The 11,699-nt window shown below is 42.8% G+C and overlaps 1 protein-coding gene across 3 annotated transcripts in view; it reads right to left on the reverse strand.

The window, feature by feature from the left end:
* DRD3 (dopamine receptor D3) overlaps window positions 1-3,381 on the reverse strand; it is a 33,403-nt gene extending 30,022 nt beyond the window's left edge. For all 3 annotated transcript variants that reach the window (XM_016200146.2, XM_016200145.2, XM_087817872.1), the window contains exon 1: window positions 3,112-3,381. In XM_016200146.2, the coding sequence (XP_016055632.2) occupies window positions 3,112-3,381 (270 nt within the window). The remainder of the gene's footprint in view (window positions 1-3,111) is intronic.
* Between the last annotated feature and the right edge of the window lie 8,318 nt (window positions 3,382-11,699).

Below are 11,699 nucleotides of genomic sequence, written 5' to 3' on the forward strand. Positions count from 1 at the left end.
GTATATACTGGGGTGGAATAAGGAGACCTGGTCCTTTGGATTAGAACCTTCGACTATATTAACCTGTTAGTGATGTCTACTTTAAGTTATATTCTATCTTTTATTGACATGGCCCCTGAGTGGGCTGCTGGAGGAAGCAATGCGGAGATATTAAGTTGCATTGAGTAGAGCCTTGAAGCAAGTGGGAAAGACCAAATTGAGGTGCTAAAGCCCATTTCTCAGTGGAGAGATGTCTCTGCTGTCTGAAATCTTCTTTATATGATTATTGGACCATGCTCTTGATTATTGAACACCTATACCAAATAACCTATTGGAAAGAAGGCATATTGGTTCCTATGGGGGGAGACCAAGAGCTCCACCAGAATTCTTCTCAGAGGGGAAAACACGTAGATCCAACCTGCAGAGTGTTCACTGAGACTTTGGCAAGATTTCATGCCTCAGTTGCCCTCATGTTCAGCAGTAGAAGTGGCATTATCTTTTTTGGCAGGTGTGGCTATAAGGGGCTGCCATGGTATCTAGTGTGGAAAAGTCACAATGTACATCTCTTATACCAATATAGAGAGAGATTTTCCAATATGGCCCATCCGTAGTCCTGGAAGCAATCACAAATGGACAGGCAAAGAGTGCTCCTGAACGACTTTGTTACAGACACAGGAAGCTGGGTTTTATTTCAGGGGCCATTGAAATGCTTATTAGACTGAAAGTCCTCTTCCTGCATTTGTTTCTGACATTCATCTTTCTGGAAGACTTAAGAATCCTTGTAAGGCATAGGGATGGACAGAAACACCTTGGTGGGGGATGGTTGTATTATGAATTATTGACTAATCCATACTAGGTTATAGCACCTAAAGTCTGCCTCACTTTTGAACAGAGATATCACATGCTTTTAACTCCTTTCCAGTCTCATTATTATTGAATGTAAAAGAAATAGTTCATTGTTACAATAGACACAGCAGCAACTGATATAAGCAGGAATTGACCATCTAATGCAGACAATGCAAAACAGGTTCATTTAATCATTCATATAGCAAATATTTATTTAGCACATATTATGTGCCAGCTAGCGTGTTTGGACTACAGGAAAAAAAGGACAAATATATTGTTCCTGACTTCAAGGCTGTCTCAGCCTAATTAGGATGACAGAAAAGTCAAGATAATTACAAGACCCTTTGTCGTCAGGATTATCCTAACTGCAAAGAATAAATGCATATTTTTTCCTCTGAGTATTCCCTTAGCCCAGCAATTTTCAGCTGGTGTGCTGCAAGGATTTTAAAACATGCAATACCAATTTAGCCAGGGGCACTGAACTCTTTTCCCTTAGATTGCCAAATAAAAAAATGACAACAGCCAACACAACAATAGCCATCTGGTGTGAATGTCCTGTCTTGAACCATAAATATAGAGGTCACATCTTATTGGTCATATAACATAATAAAGTTGTGTGTGATTGGTTAATTCTTGGTCCCAGAAATACTTATATACAAGTATAGGCACCTGATTTTTAAAAAAGTCACTTTGGAGCAAAAAGGATAGGTATTTAATATTGGTGGGTTATTTTTTTTGTAAATAAATCAAAATTATGCCTGTTTTTTTTTGTCAGATTGGCAAAAATATATTTATTTTGGTGTGCCGCAGAATTTTAGTAATTAGTTTATGTGTGCCATGAGATGAAAGAGGTTGAAAGTGGCTGCCTTAGCCATTAAATCTATTCCTAATCACACCGCTTGTTTTCCATCTTTTCCTTTTCTTCTTTATTTTCTTTCTTCTATGTCTCCCTATTGAGATCATGAGTCTAATTTTAGTTTCCAGTCATTCTTTAATACAAAAACCAGCCTAGGCAGTCTATGTTCGAAGTTTCTGCTCTCCTGTGATATGTCATACTTAATTAACTGTCATCTTGACTATTAATATTAACTGAGATATTAATTTGATGAATTTTAATTTCTCTTAATCATAGCATCATTTTGATCCTTCATTGGATACCTCTTTAGAATGATGCACAGTGCAGAGGAGAAATATTAATAGTATATCAAGATGCCTTAAAAAACTCTTTAGTAAATTGCATGTTTTCCCGGTGAGAATATCTGTTTCTTGAACAGGTATAGGCACCCCAATCTCTTTGTTAGCAAGTGGATGTTGTGTCTTGATCACCTCCTGACTCTGCTTTTGCACTTTTGAATGAAAATACTTTCATATTTAAGAAATGTTTCTTCTCCAAAAGAATTCTGCAGGGCCTGCTGCATTATCTGATTGGTGAGGGCTCTGTGCTATTAAGGGAGGCATCAAAAATACAAATTTAGGCCTGTCTGGCGTGGCTCAGCTGGTTGAGCATGGTCCCATGCACCAAAAGCTCACTGGTTCGATTCCTGGTCAGGGCACATGCCCCGGTTTAGGACTTGATCCCTGGTAGGGGGCGTGCAGGAGGCAGCCAGCTGATGTTTCTCTCTCATCGATGTCTCTCTCTCAAATCAATAAAATCATATTTTTTAAAAAAGAAATACACATATGTAAGTTTGGAGGTTTGGTCTGTTCCTTTGGGAGCAGTCTGTGGAGAGTTGATATCCAGGAGGAAAGAACCAAGTCTGAGGGCAACTGAACCATCTGAAGAAGCCTCATCTGTTTACAGGCTATTCTTTCTCTCCTTTTTCTCTCATTCATTAAATTTTTTTCTATAATCCCTTTTGCTCCCCCCAACCTTGTCCCAAATCCCTCCTGCACGTTCTCAGCCTCATGTGCATTGACACACTGATGAAGGTGCCTGCTGGACTGCCTCCCCCAATTGCTCACGTCTTTGAGACATGCCTGTCACGGAGAGTAAACCTGGTGCATTTTCAGGATGAGCCCCATCACTCAAGTCTGGTTACCTGGATACTGGAGCCCCGGGAACAGAATCATTCCCAGCTCCCTGGATCTGATGTCGGCAAGTGATGCTGGGGAGTGGCTGCTCTCAAGACCTCCCGTCCCTCATGAAAGGGAGGAGGACAGGGGCTGTCCTTCCTTCTCCAGTCCCCAGATCACAGCAGGGAACATTTTGAGCCCAGAAGGCCAGGAGCTCAGGGAACACAAGGACAGGAACAGTCACATGCGCAGCCCGAACCTGGGCTCACTCACCTCCAGGTATACCACCCAGGGCATCACCAAGGTGGCCACCAGCAAGTCTGCCACAGCCAGGCTCACTACCAGGTAGTTGGTGGTGGTCTGCAGGGCCCGCTCCCTCAGCACAGCCACACACACCAGACCATTGCCAAAGACAATGGCCAGGATGAGCGAGCAGTAGGACAGCGCATAGTAGGCGTGCGTGCGGGCCCGGCTGGCCCCCGTGGAGTTGTCTGTCCCACAGGTGGAGTTGATGTGGCCACTCAGCTGACTCAGTGGCGCCATAGCCCAGAGGGAGAGGAGTGACCCCAATGGGTGTCCTGGGAGGAGACAGAAAACAACGTTGGTAAAATGCGCCTCTTTGGACCTGGGCTGCTTGCATGCACATTTTGATTTATTGCTTCAACAAATACGTATGTACTGAGCTCTTTCTATATAACAAGCACTGTTCTAAGCACTGGAAATACAGCAACGAACAAAAGGAAAATAAAAATTCCTGTCCTCTTGCCCTGGCTGGTGGCTCAGTTTATTGGAGCATCATCCTGTGCACCAAAAGGTTTCAGGTTCGATTCTTAGTCAGGGCACATCCCTAGGTTATAGGTTAGATCCCCCAATGCATGTAGGGGAGGCAACCGGTCTGTGTTTCTCTCTCACAGTGATGTTTCTTTCTCTCTAAAAATCAATAAAAATATATCCTCAGGTAAGGAGTTAAAAAAAAAAAATTACTGCCTTCTTGAAGCCACCATTCAGGAAGAGAAGACTAATAAACAAGATACGCAAAAGATATAGTATGTTTGATGATGATATGTATTTTGGAGAACAATAAATCAGGGAAGGGGGTAAGGAGAGGGAAGGATTGGGGGGGGTGTGAGGAGGGTGTCTGAGGCAATTTCTAACTAGAGTAATCAAGCCCTCCTGGGGGAGGTGACAACTGAGTCAAGACCTGGAGGTTCTGAGAAAGCTAACTGTGCAGACTTCTGGGGAAGAGTCGTCCAAGCAGAAGGGACAGCGGCTACAGAGACAACGAGGCTGCCGGACGGGAGGTCAGTGTGGCTGGAGCCACGTGAGGCAGGGGCAGGGTGGGGGGCGTGGGGCTGAGGGGTGCGGGGCTGGTGACAGAGCCAGGCTTGGACTCTGAGTAAGCTGGGGAGGGGTCCAGTGCAGAATCGGGATCCCAGCTCTGCCACTGCCTAACTCAGTGACTTCGCCTCTCTGAGCTTCATTTTCCGTCTCTGTAAAAGGGGGACATGACGGAACCCTTCCCATGGGGCTTTTGTGAGGATTAAATGAGCTGCTTTATACGTGAGACATTGAAAGCCATACCTGACACCTAGCAAGCTATGTAAGCGTAATCTCTTTTTCTTCCATTGGTCATTTTCTCTGAGTCCCCCCCTCCTGCTTTGTGCCCTCCCTCCCATCCTCTGTTGCACCCGTTGGACTTTCCTTTGCCTCCCTGTCTCAACTTCCTTCAGCCTCCCATTCTCTCTTGCATCTTACACAGGGCGTGGTAGGGTTGGGAGAGACAGTCGCAGGAGTGACAGAGTCTAGAGGCGATAAGCGGTTTTTATATTTAGGGAAAATCCACGTGTGGAATTTCATCTGAAACCTAATTTTTAAAGATTGGCTACCAATGAAAGGAATGGTTAAGGCCTATGAAGTCCTCCCCTGGCCGCCAGTCTCACATCCCTGGGCCCATGACCCCCACCCCACCCGTTTGCACCCTCTGACCTAGTCCAAAGCTCTCACTTTTCAAACAGGGAAACTGAGACCCGGAAGGACGAATGGCATGTCTTGTCACACAGTTTATTAGTGGCAGAACTAGCACATGGGCCTTCTGATCCTCCCAATGTCCTCCTCGGCTCTGAAAGCCATAACAACTGTCATGTCACTGCTCACTGGGAAGAGCCAGTCCTCAAACTGTGGGGACTTTGGACCTAGAGTGGGAAAGACAGCAGAGCCCATCAGCTGCCCCCAGGACGCCAGCCTGTTGGGGCCAGCTCTGAAGAAAGGACTGTGGGCAACTAGAGCCAAGTTTGTGTGTGTGTGTGCGGGGGGGGGGGGGGGGGGACGGGGACAAAAGTCACCATATCCTGAAGAAAACTGTGGCAATGCCTGTGTGCCAAGGGTAACAGTGCATTACAGCCAGTGCTGGGGGAAGGCTCTACCTCCTATAGTATGGCCCTGAGACCTGGGCATGAGTGACTCCGGCCCTGGGCTTTGTGCTTTAAAGGACACTACTCTGGGCCCTATCTGGTCATATCCTCCCTATAGGATGAGGTCATGCCCTCCCATAGCACCAAGGAGCAGGCCCACCAAGAGCTCACACTCCCCTTTTAGAACATGCTCTGGGTACAAAGATCACAGAATTCTCAGCCCAAACTGCTTGGAGCCTGTTTCTAGGGGAGCATCGATATTGTTCTGAATTTGTCTACCTGAGCCTAGACTGTGCCGTGTGTATGTGGGCTCACTGGGCTCACTGGGCTCACTTGGTAGCTCTTTGGGAGCTCAGATGAATAGCTTGGGTGTAGCCTGAGGTGGGGAGAGAAGAAGACAAAGTCCCTGGGACAGGATGGGAGTTGGGGAGCAGCTTCTCCTGCCCTCTCACATTTTGTATGGAACTCTTAAGGGCTTAGGAATGCTAAATTCAAACCTGGCCTTTCAGAGTAGGAAGATTTATTTGTCAAGGCAAAAGGATTAAACATTTTATTCAATGGTTTGTTGGTTATGGCTAAAATATTTAGATATGGAGCCCATGGGCCTCCATGGGAACTCTCATTCCAGGCCCTGGCAGAGGGAAAGGCTGGCTCGGTGGCCAGGTTTCGCTCTCACTCCTGATACCTGCAGCTCTCCTTTGATTAGGAGATTGGCCTAATCATGGTTGTCATTTCGTACTCTATTTTGAAACATTTCAGCCTGGAATGTGTAAGTGTTAAAATGAACAAATGACTATAAGGGGAGACCGACTTGGATTGAATTCAGAGAATTGTTCAAAGAAATTGTTCTTTATCTTGGCACACTATTTGCACTCAATATATTTTAAAGCATAATAATAATTTTTGATAATAATTATAATTTCTTCATTATTTGGAGAAGGGCAGCTGCTACCCTGGAGATAACACTGCTGCCGCCAAGAGCTTTTGGAAAAACACAATGCTTGCTGATTGTTTGAGAGTATTTTCACCTTTGATGCAGGCTCAGACCCAGAAGTCGTTTCCCTCTGCAATGGGGCCACCTTGGAAAGCAGCGGTGGGGAATCACTCTTTCCGGGGGTCTGCAGTTGGCCATGTCAGGGAAAGAGGGATGAGGAAACCCTGGGATATTTGTTACCATCTTGCTGGACATTTTGCTCTGCAGAAGTTTGACAGCTAATTAAAAATAGTACAGCTGAATGTCAATGACTAATTATGTGAAGGGAAACCTTCAACTCTGGAAATCAATTCTGAGCCTGATGGTGGAACCACGATTTCATAGATTTCGGATTTATTTACTTATTTGGCGTTGTACTGTCGCAGGCCTTTGATTCTTTACAGCAGCAGGTGCGGGTAAGCCTTGGCTGTCCCGCAGTTCCTGATGAGATGCGGTGTGGGAGATGAAAGCAGAAAACGAGGGAGATGCTAGATTCCTCCCCATCTCTCTGCTAATTGTTTCAACATCCTCTCTCCTTAGATTTTTTTTTTTTTTTTTTAAACCAGCATCGCTTATATAACACAGAGCTTGCCTGGATTTTCTCCTTTCTTTCTCCCTCTGATATGCTAACAGATAGTAGTAAACTGGTCTCAGGTAGGAGAAGCGAAGAGACTAGAGAATTCATTAACTTAATAATCACTCTCTACGTAATTCATAATGATAGCCTGGTCTCCTCATCAGCAAAATGAGAATAATCATATCCACTCCACAGGGTTATTATGATAATCAAATAAAATTATAGATGCAAACGCTTGTAACTATTGACAGTTTGTGGTGGGGGGTTGTCCTGTGCATCTGTCGTAGGATGATTAGCAGCTTCCCTGACATCTTTCTACCCAGTAGATGACAGTAGCACTCCCCTTCCCCTAAATTGTGACAACCAAAAAATGTCTCCAGACATTCTCGATTGTCTTTTGTGGGGCAAAATTGCTCTCCCCATTGAGAATCACGGCTCTAGCATAATGTCTGGCAGGTAGCACTTGAAATGTTGCAGCTTTTATTGTTAAAGGAAGTGGGAATAGGTAAAGAGGTCATCAAATAAAGTACAATTGCAGAATGTCTAATGGACTTGGAAAGTAGTAGACTACTGATGACTTCAGCTGAGTGTTAGCAGTTAAGAGTGGATGGGAGGTGAAAAAGTGGAGAAGGCAAGGACTAGAAGATTACTACTGGTTTTGCTCTTTTATTACTTTTTATTTTGTTAATCCTCATCTGAGGATATTTTTTTCCATTGACTTTTAGAGAGGGTGAAAGGGAGGGAGGGATGGGAGAAGGGGGGAGAGAGGAACATCGATTCTCTCTCCTGCATGTGCCCAACCAGGGCTGGGAATCGAACCTGCAACCCAGGTACATGAACTTGACTGAGAATGGAACCCATGGCCCTGCAGTGCATGGGCCGATGCTCTAACCACTGAGCAACACTGGCCAGGGCTGGTTTTACTCTTTTAGATCCCTTATATAGAGCACCAGTTACAAATTTTAATGAGCCTTTGAATTTCTTACAAATGATAGAGACCAAGACTAATCTTGGTCTCTATCATTTATTTTAGCATCTTTTAGAGTGAGAGCATAATCTATTTTGAAAAACAGAGAGACAGAGAGGGGTCAGGCCCCCATCAGCTATGCTATACATCCTGCTTTGCGGATATTCAACACCTCAGTCCTGAACTGCAGTCTGCCTGGAACACGTGTGGGATGCCTCTTTGGCACCTGGTTCCATACCAGGCTCCCCTTGAGTTTGTTAGGAAGATATTTATTAAGTTTTACAGGGTTGTAATTCTTTTTCTTGTTCCTTAAGGATATTGAATTAAGCAAAAAACACAAGCCCCGTCCCCCACAAACACCTTTAGTTCTCAGTCTCCTTCTGAAGACAATAGTCACTACCACTTCTGGCTGCTGCTGTGCGCCAAACACTAGTACTTTACACATATTATCACATTTTAATATTTATAGCAGCCCTGAAGACAGATACTGATATCTTCCTTTTATAGATTAAAACAGAGAGAGAGAAAGAGAGAGGTTTTGTAACATTTTCAAGATTACACGATTCAATGTGTAGAGGGCCATGTTGAGGCCACCTTTGATCTTTGGTTTCCTTAAATCTCAGACTTATGACTTCTTTAATGTGTTTATGCTGGGAGGGAAGTCAGTGTGGCAGTCATTTCCAGGTAAAGATGGTTTTTCCTAAACCCGGAACAAAACACTTCGATAGCAGGGTCCCATGACCAAATCACTTGTATCATAGATTCTTGTCTTTTGCCTTCTTTAATCTTTTACTCAGTAATATTATTTTCTTAAGAAATTTTTTATTTATTATTTTTTTTAGAGAGAGAGAAAGAGAGAGAAACATCGATTTGCTGTCCCACCCACTTATGCACTCATTGGTTGGTTCTTGTATGTGCCCTGACAGGGGATTGAACTCCCAACTTTGGCCCATCGGGACGACATGCCAACCAACTGAGCTACCCAGGTAGGGCCTCAGTTACATTCTGACCTCTAGTCTCCAGAGATTTTCTGGGCTTCAATGCAGACTTGCTATATTACCTGAAAAAATTAATAATTATTGCTAACATTTCTAAGTGTTATCATATTTAAACCACACAACAACCTGATAAAGAAAGTAGGTACTGTTATTACCCCCATTTTCACAGATAAAGAAAGTAAGAAACAGAAAGGTCAAGTATCTCTCTGCAGTTGTACACGAGTAAATGATGGAGCTGATTCAAACCAACATATGCCTGTTTCCATAGTTCATGTTCTTAACTACCCCACAATTGGGGTGAGGGAGACAAATCTGAAATGAGGACTAGTTATAAAACCTCCTTTTTAAGAGTACCTTGTGCATACCACCTGACTCAGCTCAGTGAAGTCAATGCAGGTGTGCACTGCACATAGCAACAGTGGGAGTTACATTGTCATTGTTATTAGAGGTAGTCTTTAGCATTTGTATGACATTTTATTCTTGCAGATTGCAGTCTACTTTATTTTCCTAATGAATATTCACAGGTGCATTGAAATACATAGCATGTTTACATATGTGAGCACATTTACATTATTGGCAAATGTACAGAGAAAAACCACAGCTGGTTACTGGGATCCCATAGCTAAGGTAATATGCTTTTTTCCCTAATTAAACCTGCTCAGTAAAGCAGAACATCCTCATTTTTCATCACAACCTCTAAGGACTGAACATCCTATCATTCTAATCAGAGATAAAATGGGGAACTCAATGTATCAGTCAATCAATGAGCAAATATTAATTGATGACAAATTTCAATGCATTAGAAGTTGAATTTAATATTGAATAAAATCTTTGGTATTTGCTCCAATTCTTATTTCATAATAGCAGTCATCTGTATCGATGCTTTCATATCAGGTATTCATTGGGATACTGTCAGTATTTTCCTTGTTCAACAACCCTGCACACTGCTAACCACACAAACCCTTGAAAATGTTCAGCTATAAATAAACAAGTGTCTGAGTAAGACTTTCTCATATTGTATCTGCTTCTCTTTGGCTACAAGAGCTCCAACCAATGCTGTGACAAGCAGTGATTCTTTACTTTTATCCAAGGATGGACTTCTTACTGATATTTTAGATTAGTAAGCGAAGGGTTTTACCTGTAAAGTACAAACAGGTATGCAGAATAAGTTTAGAATCTAAGTTCCACTTTGCTGTTGCAGCATTATTATTTGTGCATGCATTTTAATAGTATCTGATTAAATGAAATGCATGAACTGGAACAAATGCCTAATTGTAACAACTTCATTGACCCAATAAACTACAGTAAGTAATGAAAGTCCCACAATTAAACAACAACAATACCCCCAAAATTATATGCCATCATTATAGAAAACATACACAATCATCATCTCAAGTACTGCATATCTCTGTTGGGAATAATTGAATTCTGACTTGGAAACAACCTTGCTTTAAATAGACTATTGAAAGCAGTGCCTCTCCAAACCCCCAGTCCTGGATTACCAGGGTGCTGAATTGGGGGAGTTGAAAATAACAGACCCTTACAATTAAGTAACACTGTTAAGAGGAATACAATTGACTTTCATACAAATCCCAGGGATAATAACAGTTTTTTATTTTCCATCTTTTAATTCTGCCTTTGCTTAGCTACGAGATCCCACAAGAATCTAATTTTTAGGAGGGAAAAGAGGCCAGATTTCTATTGCCCCCCTAAAAGAAAAAAAAACAAAACATCGTTTCTTCAGGATTTCACATTTTTAAGTAAGAGCGGGTATGGAGTTTCAATGCATATTCTTAGAGAACCACAGAACCCCAAACTGATTAAACAAGCTTCGGGGAAAACACTGCGTATTAAAGTAGAAACAAAAAGAAAAATTACTTACCCTGCAAATTTCTTTTGATTTCTGGAGACTGTGAAGTTCAGGCACCTCAACTCCTGTTGCCATTTACTGACAGTGGACATGCCCAAGCAAAGCAAACTTTGCCTTTCCCAAGACCCGGAAACTGTGGAAACGAACAGAAAGAAAATCACCCATTTTTGCCTCTAAGGTGACATCACTTGTGTGCTGCTTTTCCAGCTTCCCTAATAGACCTTACTGCATGTGTCATAGCTGCTTTAGAACCCATCCGTTTTCTGTGGGAGATTTGGGAGGGACCCTAAACTGAATGTTGCTTGGGGCAGCCCTGCAGAGCCTCTGTCCTTGGTGCTGAAAGAGAGGAGTAGTAGGCAGATGAAGGCAGGATCCGTTTTCTACCTTGCTCTACCCTTCCCTCTCTGCTTCGATCTGCTCTGTGCAATGCTCTTTTAGCTCACGTGTGTTTCCCCCTCAGTGCTCTTTTTAATCCCACTTTCCCACTCACTGTCTTTACTTCTATGCTTTAATCTCTTCATCTTCCTTAGTTTAATTGTTCCAGCTTTTGGTGGGTGTGAAGATGACTGGCTCAGCAGAAGGAACAGATCAACAAATTCATACCACAAGTGGTTAATAGAAATGAGTATAATTTAAAACACAACTGACAGAATAATTGAACTTGGAGGTGTAAGCCTGTGTGGGAAAAGAAGGCTATATATTACAGTGGAAGAAAAACTGAGGCATGGAATAGAACTGGTGATAGAGATGAAATAAACTTAATACTGTGAGACATGTTAAATGTTTCACTTAGCAGCACCCATTGTTTTCAGAGAAATTTACAAAAATATTTTTCAATAAATTCTTATTGCTCTTCTGGGGTATGTATGAATCATTTTTATTAACTCAACTTTAGAATTGGCTAAAGTAAGATGCAACTAAGGACAGCGTAGGTGAGACCCTGTTTCTGAAGCAGCACTAGAGCTTAGGCAGCCTTGATTCATGGTCTGCCGCCTGTTCACAGAACACTTTACCATGGAATCCTAACAATTCCCTGTTCCCTTGTTTTGATTTCTTCTCCTTCCT

The sequence above is a fragment of the Miniopterus natalensis genome, chromosome 6, assembly GCF_054644295.1.
Source record: "Miniopterus natalensis isolate mMinNat1 chromosome 6, mMinNat1.hap1, whole genome shotgun sequence".
Lineage (NCBI taxonomy): Eukaryota > Metazoa > Chordata > Mammalia > Chiroptera > Miniopteridae > Miniopterus > Miniopterus natalensis.